Genomic DNA, 17789 nt, shown 5'->3' on the forward strand with positions numbered 1-17789 from the left:
GAAGTTTTGGGGACTGGAGGGGTGTACTCTTTAAAAAATTTCCTATAGTGATTCAGATATGTGGCCCTTCTCCTCCTGGGGAAGCTCTGAAATGCAATGTACCTTTTCATCTTATGGCTTCTATTACAGTGATCATTTGTCCACTGGAGAAATGCCATCACTTACTGAACTTATCTTTACTGTTGGCATTTGGATATCTTTCTTTTTATTTATGTATTTTTGTTGCACTGCGAGATCTTAGTTCCCTGATCAAGGATTGAACCTGGGCCCCAGCAGTGAAAGCACAGAAGGAAATCCCCTACATTTGGATATTCTTAATTGTTAGCAATGCAAAGAGCAGTTATGTACATCTATCTGACACTCTGCTTCTGTGGGGATTCCTTTCTTTGTGTGCACTAACCACTCATGGATACTCCAGTGTCCATGAGCAAGCGACTCATACCTGCTGGTGGGAAAGGCAGTGACCTTGAAATCAAAAGAGACTATGTGTATTTCTAGAGGCTTCTATGGCGACTATGTGTCCAAATACAATTAAATGCTCATTGGTTCTATTCTTCAGTGACTCACATCTGTTGTCACGTCAGGCAGCCTGGGGCGGGTAGTGGCAACGTCTGTTAGGACAAGTATCAGCAGCGGTCCTGTTGACTCAGAAGAGGAGGCTAGAGACCCTCCGAGAGGACAGTGACTTCACTGGGGTGGCTGCTGTCCCATTCGAGAGACCCCTGAAGAACTGCATTCCACTCACTGACCTCGGTCAGTTCACTTATTTCCTTGGTGTATGCTTTTTGCTCTATCATTTCTTTAATTAAATTGAAGTACCAACAAGTCCTTAATTGGAATAATAACAAAGACTATTATGATCTCACTGCATAGTTGGCAAGAAGAATTAAGTGAATAATTAAAAACCTGATAAAGGCTTTTAAACATGTGAGTGGTTAAGGGAAAGTAAAGCTAAGTGATTATGGGACACTTGTGACATAAAGGCTGAAACTCAGAAACAGGCAGCAGGCGACTTCTGACTCCCCAGAACCTGCTTTGGAAAAACAGGGCTGCCTTATGAGCGATTGCTCAGAAGGGAAGACTGAGCTTTCTCCCCTGGCATTTTGAGATAAAAAATAGATCAGAGAGTAGTGGTCAAAGAACTAGCGCTTGTTAAAATTCTCCGAAGATATAAAGCTCTCACTGAGTAGTCAGGCTACAAAAGCACTACATGTGTGCACAGAGATGGAAGCACAGGGACGTTAGCTGCAAAGCACATCTTAATAAATCACTGGAAACAGCCTACAAGCTTAATAGGAGCCTGAACAGCTAAATTATGGATGTGCAAAGAAGTAAATTAGACTTTTATATACCCAAGGAAAGATCTGCTGAAGCTGAAGCTCCAATACTTCAGCCACCTGCTGAGAAGAGCTGACTCACTGGAAAAGACCCTGATGCTGGGAAAGATTGAAGGCAGGATGAGAAGGGGGCAACAGACGATGAGATGGTTGGATGGCATCACCGACTCAAGGACTTGAGTCTGAGCAAACTCCAGGAGATGGTGAAGGACAGAGGAGCCTGGTGTGCTGCAGTCCATCGGGTCACAAAGAGTTGGACATGACTTAGTGACTGAACAACAACAAAGGAAAAATTACCAGGTTAGGGGGAAAAAAAAGTAAATCACCAAATAATTTATCAGCCTTATTTTTCTCTAAGAAGGAGCGCGAACTGGGGAAAGAGCAAGGGAGAGGCCTGGTGGAGAATAAGTCTTCTTATTCTATACTTTCAGGAAGTTTGAAATGTTTACAGTAATAATATGATTCTTTGTGAAAAAAGATACTGATTTATGTTGAGCCATTTCCCCTACACAATACAAGATGAAAGTTTTTCTATGCTTGGACCCCTGCTTAATTACTAATGTGTATTTTTTTTCTTATTGCTGCTGGTCTGTGTTTGTTTTCTTCTCCATTTCCATGGACACAGCACTCACATCACACTCCAGGAAACTCCTATTTTGTTTTCTCAGGATTTCTATGCACTTTTTCATACCGGCTACATCCTGGACAAATCACCATTATGCTACCTCCTTCCTGGGTTTTAAAATGTGACTTCTGGTGGTAAGGAAAAAAAAAATCTAAACCAGATTTCAGAGTAAAAAGCAAAAAACAAATTGGGGGCTGTCAATACTTTATTTACTGAATAAGGAGCAGCCTCCGTCCTCAATCACCATCAATTCATATTAAAAAACAAACAAGCAAACAAAAAGGTAGGACAATCAGGACACCTTATTACCACACTTTCGGATTGCATGGTGCATAAGGAGGTTAAAAAAAAGTGTTTGTGGAAACTGACATGATTTTATCAGGTAATCAATCATTATATAACCACCCCCCTCCCCAAAGAAAGACATGAAGCCTCCACCAACATGTCATAAAACAAGTATAGTCCAACATCCAAAAAATAACATAAGCTCAGAATTAGGTCCATTCTTCAGGTTGATCTAGCTTTATGAAAACATAATTAGATTTATGCGAAATCTCCTACCTTAGCTTATTTTATCGTATTTGGCTTCAGACCAAGAAAACAAATTTATCATGAAAATATATCAAATTCAGGATTGTGGTGAGGGGCTAGTACCTAGGAAGGGGTTCTCAGCAAAACTGGTATTTTATTTCTTAAGCTGGCTACAGGAACACGGGCATTACTCTTTATAACATTTTATTATCTTTAATGTGAAAAAATATTTCTATCATTGGCCGACTATAAGAAACTACTGATTTAAAGGAATACATCCACGTCAGGAGAAAATAACTGAGGTCCATATGTATGGTTAAGTGATCTGCCCAAGCCCAGCTCAGAGAACAAATCAAGGATTCCTTCCTAGCAGTCTCTCTTCAGGAAATCAGAATGTAGATTTCTGCATTAAGGTAATTCTCTCCATGAACAACTGTCTGCATTTTATTGTCTATTCTAATTAAAGTGTGAAACTATAAAATTCAATTATTTCCATAGTCTCTAGAAAACATACATACATACATACATACATACATATTTACATAATATGTAAAACAGTAAGTGTTTGTATATTTCAAATTATAAAAATCTAGAAATATGTTGAGTCAAAAGCAGGTTATGTATTGAAATATATTACCTATGTTTTTTAGCTTCACATAGATTCAAGAGCCTTTGAAAACTAAAGGAAGGTGAGTCTATCCTTCATCTTCAAAGGAAACAGTTCTACACAGTATCTATGGTAACTCGTTCCCCAGACTAACACAGCAGAGAATCTCTTTCATATAATATTTTTTTGACAGGTCTCTTCTTTTTTTAAATTCTTTATCTCTGATCACCAAGAATTTGTGATTTCTCTCTTAAAAAAAAAAAAAGACCCGAGGGGATGGTGGACGTGTCTCTGGACACATACCTCACAGAGAAGTACAAGATGGTTGGGCCTGGTTTCTTGGGTAAATCGTGGTCAAGGACTCGGTGGTCTAGCTGAAGCCAGTTCTGCTGACCCCTGTAAGAGTGAAACAAGGAAAAAGGATTACACAGAAAGCCACAGCAAGTTTCAAGAACACTGTGTTGGCAGAGCTGTGGGGTAACAGTTACACTCACATGTGGATGGTAGGAGTATAACCTGTTACCGCCAGTAATGGGGTCAACGGAGCAATTTCTACCAAGATTACAAAAGCACCTGCCTCTGGACCAGCACTTTCATTTCTGGGAGTTAATCAGGATAAAATCACACATGTGGAAAATGGGCCATGTATAAAGCCACTCACTGCAGCGCGGTTTGTAGCAGCAAAAAGCCTCGAAACAACCTAAGCATCCAACAGGATATTGTTTTTAAAAAAATGAATGTAAACAGCAATGAAATACTATGCAGCCACACAAAAGATCAGAAGTATCTTTACAAACTTATCATGAATGATTTTTAAAATACACTGTTAAGTGAAAATGAAAGATGCATAACCAGTATAACATATTGCCATTATTTTAATTTAAAAATTTAATTAAAAATTAATTTAAAAATTTAATTAAAAAAAGAATACCTAGGTATCAATATGGGTATTGATATTATAGAAATAACTTAGAGAGTGCATCATAAAATGAACAAGAAACTGAAAACACTGGTTGCCTTTGAGGTAAAAAAAATACAAAATCTGAAATATTTTAGATAATCAAGAGGGAAAAACTTTTGTTTTAATGAAAAAGGACAAACACAGATAACAATACTATAGCTTTTATATGAAATATGGGGTTGACACACTAGTATATCCTCGAGTGTGAAGTCAAGTGAGCTTTAGGAAGCATCACTATGAATAAAGCCAGTGGAAGTGACAGAATTTCAGCTGAGCTATTAAAACCCTAAAAGATGATGCTGTTAAAGTGCTGCACTCAATATGCCAGCAAACATGGAAAACTCGGTAATGGCTACAGGACTGGAAAAGATAAGTTTTCATTCCAATTCCAAAGGACAGTGCCAAAGAATGTTCAAACCACTGTATAACCACGCTCATCTCACATGCTAACGAGGTAATGCTCAAAATCCTTCAGGCTAGGCATCAACAGTACGTGAAATGAGAACTTCCAGACGTAAAAGCTGGATTTAGAAAAGGCAGAGGAACCAGAGATCAAATTGCCAACATCCACTGGATCATAGAAAAAGCAAAAGAATTTCAGAAAAGCATCTACTTCTGTTTCATTGACTACACTAAAGCCTTGAAAGCCTTTGACTGTGTGGATCACAACAGACTGTGGAAAATTTTTAGATGGGAATACAAGACCACTTTACCTATTTAATGAGAAACCAGTATGTAGGACAAGAAGCAACAGTTAGAACTGGACATGGAACAACAGACTGGTTCCAAATTGAGAAAGGAATATGTCAAGGCTGTATATTTTTATCCTGTTTATTTACCTTTATGATGAGTACGTGATGTGAAATGCCTGGGCTGGATGAAGCTGGAATCAAGATTGTTGGGAGAAAAATAAACAATCTCGGATATGCAGATGACACCACCCTAATGGCAGAAAGTGAAGAGGAAACAAAGAACCTCTTGATGAAGGTGAAAGAGGAGAGTGAAAAAGCTGGCTTACAACTCAGCACTCAAAAAGCTAACATCATGGCATCTGATACCATCACTTCACGGCAAATAGAGAGAGAAAAAATGGAAATAATGGCAGATTTTATTTTCTTGGCTTCCAAAATCACTGAGGATGGTGATTGTAGGCACAAAATTAAAAGACGCTTTTCCTTAGGAGAAAAGCTGTGACAAATCTAGACAGCGTTAAAAAGCAGACATATCACTTTGCCAACAAAGATCTGTTTGATCAAAGCTATGGTTTTTCCAGTAGTCGTGTATGGACCATAAAGAAAGCTGAGTGCTGAAGAATCGATGCTTTCCAACTGTGGTGCTGAAGAAGACTCTTGAGGGTCCCTTGGACTGCAAGGAAATCAAACCAGTCAATCCTAAAGGAAATCAACCCAGAATATTCATTGGAAGACTGATGCTGAAACTCCAATACTTTGGCCACCTGATGCAAAGAGGCATTTCACTAGAAAAGACTTTGATGCTGGGAGAGATCGAGGGCAGGAGGAGAGGGGGCGACAGAGGATGAGATGGTTGGATGGCATTACTGACTCAATGGACATGAATTTGAGCAAACTCCAGGAGATAGAGAAGGACAGGGAAGCCCGGCTTGCTGCAGTCCATGGGGTTGAAAAGAGAGTTGGATATAACTTGGTGATTGAACAACAAGACTAGTATATATAGAATAGAAAACTAACAAGAACCTAGCAAATAGCACAAGGAACTCTATTCAATACTCTGTAATGACCTATAGGGGGAGAGAATCTAAAAAAGAGTAGATATATATGTATGTATTATTGACTCACTTTGTTTACAGTGGGAAACCAAAATAACACTGTAAATCACCTATATGTCAGTAAAAAATTAATTTAAAAATAAAAATATGGGGTCAAATACTCTCTGGGAGCTGTTTTGGGGTATACATTATGGACTTCCTACTATTTAACCATGTATCTGACGATTCATTCAAGGGCTTCACTAAATTCTTTGGCATAAACATTCTCCTGAAATTGTGACCCGAGGGATGGAAGGCACTGTGGCTGGGGATTGTTGACATGACTTTCCCACTGTTGATCCATTTTAGATTTGCAAATTCCCAGAGGGCAGAGACTTCATTTGCTTGCTTAGGCAAAACTTCATGCTGATAGTGGTGTATGTAGTGTCAAATTATAACAAAACTGATAATGATTCAGGAGATGTTTTCCAAACTATTTTGGTCTTTGAATAATGTTTTTTTTCAAAATCAGAAAACTCTAAGCTGTATTTACTGTATGTATTTAGGAAATGGAGGTAAGAATAATAATAATGACAATAATAGCAGCTAATTTTTATTGAGCAAGTACTTAGTGCCAACCAACCTGGTACTTTTAAAGAATATTAATACTGTATTTTAAAGTAAGTCTGCAAAGAATATTAGCAGAGCTAGGATTTGAGCCCAGACTTTGAATACAGGAGAAAGTGAGATTAGGGGATTGAATCAGCTTTCCTAAAAACTTTTGGCTTGATTTTGTCACTTACTATGGTTTTTTTTTTGGTCACAAGTTTCAATAGATGGAAAAAAGTGTGTCTTTATTTCTGTAATTATTAGATGAGGCTTCTGATACGGTCTCTAGTTTTCCTTCGAGGAATATTATTAAGATAAATAAGTTGACATAAGTGACATAAGGGAAGATTCATAGAATTACTGCTTTTGTGGGTAAAAAATATACAAGGATTGGGGGGTGTGTGTGTGTGTGTTAAGTCGCTACAGTTGTGTCCAGCTCTTTTTCAACCACATGGACTTTAGCCTGCCAGGTTCCTTAAACCATGGGACTCTCTAGGCAAGAATATTGGAGTGGGTTGCCATTTCCTTCTCCTGGGGATCTTCTGAACCCAGGGATCAAACCCTGGTCTACCTGCACTGAAAGTGGATTCTTCACCACTGAGCCACTTGGGAAGCCCCATGATTCAGGTTAGCATGCTACTTTTTAGTCTTTGAGACTAAAATGAGATCAAAAAGCACTTATTCCTTTTAACCTGCTTTTCTCAAATTTTTCCATCAGCAAATGGGACAGATCTAATCAATACTTCAAAAAGACAGTTGAATCTACACATTTCACCTCTATTACCTGTGACCACTTTGAAACCACAATCACAGAAAACTAACCAATCTAACGACATGGACCATAGTCAATGAAACTATGAGCCATGCCGTGTAGGGGCACCCAAGATGGACGGGTCATGGTGGAGAGTTCTGACAAAACGTGGTCCACTGGAGAAGCGAATGGCAAACCACTTCAGTATTCTTGCCTTGAGAACCCCATGAACAGTATGAAAAGGCAAAAAGATAGGACACTGAAAGATGATCTCCCCAGGTCGGTAGGCGCCCAATATGCTACTGGACATCAGTGGAGAAATAACTCCAGAAAGAATGAAGAGATGGAGCGAAAGCAAAAACAACACCCAGTTGTGAATGTGACTAGTGATGGAAGTAAAGTCTGATGCTATAAAGAGCAATACTGCATAGAAACCTGGAATGTCAGGTCCATGAATCAAGGCAAATTGGAAGTGGTCATACAGGAGATGGCAAGAGTGAACATCAACATTTTAGGAATCAACAAACTAAAATGGACTGGAATGGGTGAATTTAACTCAGATGACCATTATATTTACTACTGTAGGCAAGAGTCCCTTAGAAGAAATAGAGTAGCAATTATAGTCAACAAAAGAGTTCTAAGTTCAGTACTTGGATGTAACCTCAAAAACGAAAGAATGATCTCTATTCATTTCCAAGGCAAACTATTCAATATCTTAGTAAACCAAGCCTATGCCCCAACCAGTAATGCTGAAGAAGCTGAAGTTGAATGGTTCTATGAAGACCTATAAGACCTTCTAGAACTAACACCCCAAAAAGATGTCCTTTACATTATAGAGGACTGGAATGCAAAAGTGGGAAGTCAAGAAATACCTGGAGTAACAGGCAAATTTGGCCTTGGAGTACAGAATGAAGCAAGGCAAAGGCTAACAGAGTTTTGCCAAGAGAATGCACAGGTCATAGCAAATGCCCTCTTCCAACAACACAAGAGAAGGTTCTACACATAGACATCACCACATGGTCAATACCGAAATCAGATTGATTATATTCTCTGCAGCCAAATATGGAGAAGCTCTATACAGTCAGCAAAAACAAGACTGGGAGCTGACTGTGGCTCAGATCACGACCTCCTTCTTGCCAAATTCAGACTGAAATTGAAGAAAGCAGGGAAAACCACTAGACCATTCAGGTATGACCTAAATTAAATCCCTTACGATTATACAGTGCAAGTGAGAAATAGATTCAAGGGATTCGATCTGATAGACAGAGTGCCTGAAGAACTATGGACAGAAGTTCATCCTGACATTGTACAGGAGGTAGGGATCAAGACCATCCCCAAGAAAAAGAAATGCCAAAAGGCAAAATGGTTGTCTGAAGAGGCCTTACAAATAGCTGAGAAAAGAAGAGAAGCTAAAGGCAAAGGAGAAAAGGAAAGATATACCCATTTGAATGCAGAGTTTCAAAAAAAAGTAAGGAGAGACAAGAAAGCCTTCCTCAGTGATCAATGCAAAGAAACAGGGGGAAATAACAGAATGGGAAAGACTAGAGATCTCTTCAAGAAAATCAGAGATACCAAGGGAACATTTCATGCAAAGACAAGCACAATAAAGGACAGAAATGTATGGACCTAACGGAAGCAAACAATATTAAGAAGTGGCAAGAATACACAGAAGAACTGTACAAAAAAGATCTTCACGACCCAGATAATCATGATGGTGTGACCACTCACCTAGATCCAGACATCCTAGAATGCGAAGTCAAGTGGGCCTTAGGAAGCATCACTATGAACAAAGCTAGTGGAGGTGATGGAATTCCAGTTGAGCTATTTCAAATCCTAAAAAATGATGCTGTGAAAGTGCTGCACTCAGTATGTCAGCAAATTTGGAAAACTCAGCAGTGGCCACGGGTCTGGAAAAGATCAGTTTTCATTCCAATCCCAAAGAAAGGCAATGCCGAAGAATGCTCAAACTACTGCAGAATTGCACTCATCTCACACGCTAGCAATGTAATGCTCAAAATTCTCCAAGCCAGGCTTCAACAATATGTGAACTGTGAACTTCCAGATGTTCAAGTTGGATTTAGAAAAGGCAGAGGAACCAGCAATCGAATTGCCAACATCTCCTGGATCATTGAAAAATCAAGAGACTTCCAGAAAAACATCAACTTCTGCTTTATTGACTATGCCAAAACCTTTGACTATGTGGATCACGACAAACTGTGGAAAATTTTTCAAGAGATGGGAATACCAGACCAAGTGACCTGCCCCTTGAAAAATCTGTATGCAGGTCAGGAAGCAACAGTTAGAACTGGACATAGAATAATAGACTGGTTCCATATCAGGAAAGGAGTACGTCAAGGCTGTATACTGTCACCCTGCTTATTTAACTTATATGCAGAGCACATCAGGAGAAACACTGGGCTGGATGAAGCACAAGCGGAATCAAGATTGCCAGGAGAAATATCAATAACCTCAGATATGCAGATGACACCACCCTTATGGCAGAAAGTGAAGAAGAACTAAAGAGCCTCTTGATGAAAGTGAAGGAGGAGACTGAAAAAGTTGGCTTAAAAATCAACATTCAGAAAACTAAGATCATGGCATCTGGTCCCATCACCTCATGGGAAATAGATGGGGAAACAATGGAAACAATGACAGATTTTATTCTTTGGGTTTCTAAAATCACTGCAGATGGTGACTGCAGCCATGAAGTTAAGAGACGTTTGCTCCTTGGAAGAAAAGTTATGACCAACCTAGACAACTTATTAAAAAGTGGAGACGTTACTTTGCCAACAAAGGTCTGTCTAGTCAAAGCTATGGTTTTTCCAGTAGCCATGTACGGATGTGAGAGTTGGACTATAAAGAAAGCTGAGCGCTGAAGAATTGATGCTTTTGAACTGTGGTGTTGGAGAAGACTCTTGAGAGTCCCTGGGACTGCAAGGAGATCCAATCAGTCCATCCTAAAGGAAATCAGTCCTGAATAGTCATTGGAAGGACTGATGCTGAAGCTGAAACTCCAATACTTAGGCCACCTGATGCGAAGAACTGACTCATTTGAAAAGACCCTAATGCTGGGAAAGATTGAAGGCAGGAGGAGAAGGGGACAACAGAGGATGAGATGGTTGGACGGCATCACCGACTCGACGGACATGAGTTTGAGTAAACTCCGGGAGCTGGTGATGGACAGGGAGGCTTGGCGTGCTGCAGTCCATGGGATTGCAAAGAATGGAACACGATTGAGCAACTGAAGTGAACTGAACTGAGATCACATTGAAGCAACTGTTCTTTTAGGCTAGAATTTTACCAATCTAAGGCCCATCATCTCAGGCCCACTAGATGGAACGGAGATCAAAAACCATAGTTGTGCTGTGAAACCTATTTGTTATTTCATAATAAACAAAGCTCATTCAGCAAATCTTTTCAAAACAAGGGAAGAAAAAAAAGTTAAGTGGGTTGAAGGGGATGGGAACCATTATGGGGACCAGAGTGCTTCCTTAGGAGGGTCGTGACTGCCCTCTAGGGGTAAAAGACTCACTCTGCACACAGAACACCAGAAGGCACTCACAGCTTGAGCTCAGCAACTCTAACCCTCCCTTTAACAGGATCATGAATTTATTTTTGTTGGTCACCATCACTACTTTAATGTAAGCTCACAACTCCATTTTTCCATTTCTCTTCCTGGCCCGTGGAGTAGGATAGAGACAGTGGCTAGTTTCATTGACAAAATGTCCCCTCGGCTTTGCCTAACTCCATTTGGAGAAGTTCACCGAAGGCAAAGAGCTGATGTGGCATGTAGGCTGGAAAATGCAATTCATTCAGCATCCTGGGAGGGATCCGATTCAGTGGTTTTATGAGGGCGGGGGAAGGGCAGTGCTGAAAGAAAATACTTTCCAAAAATATTTACCAGACAAAGAAAAAGGACTAGGCCTGTGACCAAGACATTCCAAGGAGACACCCTTCGACAGAAGCAATTTTCCAGACCTGCTCCCCAGAAAGGTAGAAATGGCCAATTCCCCCTCCACGCTCCAAAAGCCGAGCTCATACTTCTTCTAAAAATAAACACAGCTAGAGTCAGAAGACACCTTCCAAACTGACCATAATTCAAAAACAGACTCTGCTGTCACTTGCAGGGGAGTATGCAAAGGGCATTTTGGAGCCAGGCTTCTCGGAAAGGCTATAACCACTGACCTCTCTCACCAAAGGAGCTAGCTAGAGGAAGCACTTAAGTGAGACATTCTTCTTCCAACAGAGTATTTAAAAAGAGATCATCCCAAGGCACATGAGGTGGAAGGTGGCCCAAGTCGGGAAAGGAAGTCATTCGTATTACATACTCCTCTCTTTCTGAAGAGAAGGTACTACAGTCTGAACACTTGACTTATGCTCCCTCTGGTTATGCTCACCTGAGCTTGGAGCATTCCCCAAAGCCTGCCATGCCTGCCAGCCCTTTTTTCCAGCCTACCACGAACCTCACGGTCTGGGACACTTGCAAGACCACAGTCATCAATCATGTCAGTTCCCTGCAGAACAATTTTCAATGGCCCCAGCATGCCTTCTCCTTCTATGTGACTCTCAGAGCTCACTTCTGAGTTAGCCCTTCTTATACCTTAATCCACGCTCAGGCCAGTTTCTTCCCCACTGGGCTGTGACCATGTCCATGTATTGACCCTCAAAATGACTCTTCCCTGGAGCCCTGTCCCCTCTGCCCTCGACTGAAGGTCTTCCTGTCCTCGCTCCCGTGTGGGTTCCACCCAAGCCCTTGTGTAGCCTCCTTCAGAGCACGCCTGCCTGCCATGACTACAAACAACAGGATGATAGCTTCCTTTCATTGTGTGCATAGGCTCTAATATAATAAATACTCTGACCCTACTATGGGGCCTTTCAGGCGGGTTCGACCCCTGGGTCAGGAAGATAACCTGCAGGAGGGCATGGCGCCCCACTCCAGTATTCTCGCCTAGAGAATCCCATGGACAGAGGAGCCTGGCGGGCTACTGTCCATAGGGTTGCAAAGAGTCAGACACGGCTTAGCATGCACGCACGCACATGACCCTATTATATGTACCCTATAAAGTGCTTGTTATTTTGGTGCTATTATTATGTCCACTGTACAGATGAGAAAAGTTGAGTGTCAGAGATTTTCAGTCTAAGATATGAAGCTTCTCTGACATCCACCCCCACCTTCCTCTCCACCTTATCTTGTACCACTTTTCTTCTTACTGTTCAAGTCACACTGTCTTTGTTTTTTTCTTAAAAAAAAAAAAAAAACCAAATGAAAAAAAAAACAAAAGTCAAGCTTATTCTCACCTGAGAGTTTTTCCACTGGCTTTAGTTGGGAATGGCCCGACTTTTGCAGAACTGGTTCTTGCTTTTATTATATGTCACCTTTCAGAAGCCGTCCTGATTCACCCTAAAACTGACTCCCCTTACCCCCTAGTTTTTCTTGATCCAGGCCTCCTGTTGCATGTTCTTCAAAGCACTTGTCATTTCTGGTCTTTTCTCACTTATCTGTTTATTTACTTGTTCTGCTGGACTATACATCAGTGCAACATAAACTCCATGAGAGCAGGAACCTGGTCTGTGTTGTTCACAGCTGAATCTCTGGGAGCTAGAACAATGTCTGGCATTCACTGGCACATGAGCAATAGCTGTTAAATGGATACCTTACTCCAATATTCATGATTTTAGCCTCTACTTTATGTGATCTCTCCATAAATTATAGTGTTTTTGTACTTATGGTTTTTATCATATGACTCAGCCATCATGTATTTATGGTTTTAAGTCTTACATTGCTTGGTATGATTCCATTACATACAAACTCAACCTGTACGTATATGTTTAATCACCAATTCACATGAGCCAGTCTTGTCTTTCCAGCTAGAGCCTGTGCTCAGAGGACATCTGTATTTCCTAATTCATCCAGCAGAGGACCGATCAGACAAGGTCTCAGACCATAATTGAGTGAACAGATAATTTTGTGATTCAGATGAGGTGGGTGATATGAAGCATACTTTCCCCCTTTGTTGAACTCCATTCAGGAAACATCCTGAGTCTGAAGTCAAAGTTTTAAGGTTTTTCTTCTACATCTCCTGACAATTCATCTGTCTGGTTTCTGTCCTGCCCAAGTCCTGAGCCCACTGGCATTTCCAAGTGGTCCAGGCTGCATATAATTAGTGTTAAAAACAAATTAACCCCTTCTTGAGATTATTTTCTGCCTGGGTAACCTGAAGAACAGAAAAACATTTAAACTGGGAGAGTTAAAAAATAAATAAATAAAAAATAAACTGGGAGAGTTATGCAAAGAATGCTAGATGGTTGGTCAATATATTTTGTGTCTGTAACATGTTTTCTTAAATTTTAATATTTGAAGAGTTCTCTGGAAATTATTCCATAAAGAAGAAGAATTCTTTTGATGTATCAAGCTACATATAATGTAGACAAATCAGGCTGCCATAAAGCACACACATACCCACACAGAAAAGAACCTGTAAGACTAAACACATTTGCTTACATTGATTTTAAATTCTTATGAATTCATTTTTATACAGCTGTCTCATTTCAGAGGGGATTTCAGTTGTTGACAAATGTATACACCATCCAAGTTTGCATTAAAAAAATGTATTGTTGGAAAAAAAATGTATTGTTGACAAATATATACACCAACCAAGTTTGCATTAAAAAAATGTAAGTAAAAGAAAAATATGACAGTAAGAAGGTAACATAAAATAGACCTAAGTATAAGTTCAAAAGTTCATCCTGCATTAAAGTATATACATATTTGTTGGGTAGGCCACAAAATTGCCTTTAACCTTTCTTGCCAAGAAGTCCAAACATTCATTCAGCTTTAACATATGAGTGGATGACATCCTAGTATTTCCATTCCTGACAGATAAGCTAAATAAGAAGGTACAACTGCATTCAAAGCAGTTGTGAAGACAGAATATCATCAAGAAAAACAAGTTCGTTACAACAAATTTCTAAAGCACTTGGACAATATTTTGAGTTCTTAGAATGGCCAATATTCCTTTCCTCCTTTTACCTTAGTCCTACAGGAAAATCTTGCATTAAAAAAGGTTTAGCCAAGTAGGATATGGGGTTTCCCAGGTGGCTCAGTGGTAAAGAATCCACCTGCCAGTACAGGAGATGCAGGAGACATGAGTTTGATTCCTGGGTTGGGAAGATCCACTGGAAGAGGAAAGGCTACGCCCTCCAGTATTCTTGTCTGGAAAATCCCACCGACAGAGGAGCCTGGTGGGCTACAGTCTATGGGGTCGCAGAGAGCCGGACCCTACTGAGCAACTGAGCACACACGCGAGCAGGACATAGTCTAATTCTTGAAGCACCCCCCCGCCCCAACTTTGGCCAATTGTGAGTGATGCATACAGGAAATCCAGACAAAAGGTAAAGGTGTTAAAACACTTACGTGTCATCTGTAAACGTGATTCCAAAGTACTCCTTTTCTTTCAGGTTGAAATGAGAAGCCACGAGATCCAGCAACTCTCTTGATAAAAGTTTGGGCTGTTGAGATATAAACCTGATTAGACACTCTCTCTTACTGCTCCCACCTTATTTTCTCCCAAACAGTTTAAAGCAGCTTTTGTTTGTCTGTTTTGGATACCTGTGCCTTTCTGCACTTAGGTTAATCTACTGTAGGTCATTCTCTAAGGGCTTGGGAAGGGCAGGAAATGGGAATAGCAGCATCACTGAGATGATTGCTTTCATATATTTGCAATTCCATCCAGAGCCTTAATTTTTCATCCAAGGTAAAAGTGTATTTATTAATGCATTGTTGTTTCAGAAAAAAATGTTCCTTTGTAAATAGTATGGTGCTATTTGTAATAGTATATAAATAGAAAATTTATAATTTTATAAATAGTATGGTGTTTGATCAGTAGTGATCAAGACAAAGAATGTTAACCACTGCCTAGGCTGTAGGAATAATTTTGCTTGGTGACGGTCAACTGAGGAGGCTCAAGACCCAAGGCTGAGGGGTCACGGAGAGAACTAACAACAACAACAACAAAAAAGGCAACAAAACAGTAATAGTAACCATTTATTGTACTGAACTTCTTCTACCCATGATTTCATTTAAATCCTTACAATGAGCCTTTGAAGTAGGGGTCCTTTCCGTTTCATAGATGCGCCAACAAAGGCCAAGAGCAGCCAAGAATCTTACTTGATGTTCCACTTAAGGACCAGGTTTGAACCCAGTTCTGTCTGATTCCAAAGACTAAGCTTTTCATTTCTCTGCAGGGATGGAGTAACTGTATCCACTCTGCAGATCATTATCACCAGTACTCACTGGGCACCTCATTAGAAGAAGAACCCAGTCTATGAGCTTTTGGGAAGCACAGGCTCTGGTGGTAAGAAGATTGTTTGGAATCAGTCAGAAAGTCCAACGTGAGAGTGGATGGTGGATTTGCAGAGACTGGGGAAGGAAAAGGGGATCTGCAGGGAGGCATTCTAGATGGACTTTTTTTGAACTTTGAGCCACACAGTTTAGGACTCATTATGGTAGTTTGAGCGTTGGATGTTTGTTGTTAGGGAAGAAAGAATTGGGGATGTTTGTTGTTGGCAAAAAAAAGAAGAAAGGGGAAAAAAAAGAAAAAAAAAAAAGGAAAAGAGAAAAGAAGAGAAATAGAAATCTAGACCAAAAAGTCTACTCTGGTGAAACTATTACTGACTGTACTATTTTCGTTCTAATTGAAGCCTGTACATAGTGGACTGGGCACAAGCCTTAGAAAGGAGAATTTAGGTTTGGTCAAGGGAGGGAATTCTGCTCACAGCTATAGGTGTGGCTGTCAGCAGGCTCTTCCATAGTTTTTTTTAAGACTATGATTCCAGGGACTTCCCTGGCGGTCCAGTGTTCAATACTCTGTGCTCCCACTGCAAGGGGTGTTGGTTCTATCCCTGGTTGGGGAATTAAGAGCCCAGTGCTTGGCAGCCAAAATGTAAAACAAACAGCAACGAAAAAAAGAATCTGGGTCTAGAGTGTTGGGTGAATAGATAGAGAAGCATCAATAATTAAGATACCATCATTCATATAGCTCCATGTGTTTTACAGAGATTTCATTCACATATATAATCTAGTTTGATGTTTTTTAATTTTATTGAAAAACTGTTGATTTAAAATGTGTTAATTTCTACTATAAAGTGACTCAGTTATACATATCTTCTTTTTTCACATTTTTTTTCCATTATGGCTTATCACAGAATATTGAACACAGTTCCCTGTGCTATACAGTAGGCCTCTGTTTATCCATCCTATATCTACTAGTTTACTTCTGCGAATCCCAAGCTCCCAAGCAGACTCAGGCATAGAGAACAGACCTGTGGTTGCCAAGGGGGAGGAGGTATGGGAGGGAAGGATTGGGAGCTTGGGATTAATCTAGTTTCATTTTAACCATAATTTCTGAGAGGAAGATGAGTCAAACTTAACCCCAGCTCACAGCTGTTGTAAATGGGTATTTAACTTAGACCATGCCATGTGCAGGGAAAGGAGCAGAATGCAGAGTCTCAGCTCATAAAAACCCTTTCTGGGGGGCTTCCCTGGTGGCTCGGTGGTAAAGAATCTGCCTGCCAATGCAGGAGACACAGGTTTGATCACCATCCAGGAGGATCCCACAAGCCACAGGCAACTAAGCCCTCGCACCACAACTACCGAGCCTGTGCTCTAGAGCCCAGGAGCCGCAATCACTGAGCCTGCAAGCCCTAGAGCGCGCGCTCTGCAACCAGAGAAGCCACGAGAAGCTTCTCATCGCAGTGGAAGCCCGCACACCGCATGCAGAGAGTGGCCCCTGCTTGCTGCTAGAGAAGGGCCTGTGTAGCAACGAAGACCAAGCACAACCAAAAAAAAAAAAAAACAACCCTTTCTGGGAAGCATTATGGTCACCAGTTGGCCACCAAGAGGTAACTCAAAGAAGCCAAGCCACTTGCCCAGGGTCAAACAGCTACTGAGGGTCAACGCTGAGACTGGAATCCACACATCTCTGAATCCAGTCACCAGGCTATAGCTACTCTTAAATACAGGTAGGCATTGGCTTTGAAGGCCCCACAGGCAATCCTGTGTGGCTGGTCCTGAGGCACAGGTAGGCCGGCAGACTGCGCAGAGGCCACGAGGTTCGCAGAGGGAAACGATGCGCGGTCCCCGCACGGCGACACCTACCTGAACCAGCAGCTCCAGCCTCCGGTCATCCAGGAGATGCACCCGGCACTGCCTGCCTTCGGTCATCTGTGGGGACAAGACAGCAAGAGCGGCATCAGGCCGGGGCTGGCGGGCAGACCCCTGAGCGCGCCTTACCACTTCTTTCCACGGGATGTGCTCGGCCTAAAAATGCCATGAGCTGAGGGAGTCCTCAGTTTTGGTCGTCATAAACAGATTTATTTTACGGCATCAGCTCTTAGATTTTTTTGTTTTAGCTCTTAGACTTAGAAAAGAACGAAAAGCAAAGACCACTCAATATGTTGAAAATATAACACCTATACAGCACATACAAAATTTAACTATGAAAAGCAGGTTTTCTGCTCAGAGGAAACAACTGTATTTTTCCTTGAATCAGTATTTTATTTTTCAAATGAAAATAGTTTTATTCATTAGTGTCTTTCAATAAACACAATACATGCATAGTGTATTTGACAAACAAATTTGTCA

General features: G+C 40.8%; 1 protein-coding gene across 5 annotated transcripts in view; it reads right to left on the reverse strand.

The window, feature by feature from the left end:
* The window catches only part of FRMD4B (FERM domain containing 4B), a 360069-nt gene that overhangs the window by 120024 nt on the left and 222256 nt on the right, over positions 1-17789 (reverse strand). For all 5 annotated transcript variants that reach the window (XM_043443093.1, XM_043443091.1, XM_043443090.1 and 2 more), the window contains 3 exons: positions 17304-17369; positions 14562-14656; positions 3404-3496 (listed from right to left, as the gene is read on the reverse strand). In XM_043443093.1, the coding sequence (XP_043299028.1) occupies positions 3404-3496; positions 14562-14656; positions 17304-17369 (254 nt within the window). The remainder of the gene's footprint in view (positions 1-3403; positions 3497-14561; positions 14657-17303; positions 17370-17789) is intronic.

Source organism: Cervus canadensis, chromosome 22 (genome assembly GCF_019320065.1).
Source record: "Cervus canadensis isolate Bull #8, Minnesota chromosome 22, ASM1932006v1, whole genome shotgun sequence".
Taxonomy (NCBI): Eukaryota; Metazoa; Chordata; class Mammalia; order Artiodactyla; family Cervidae; genus Cervus; species Cervus canadensis.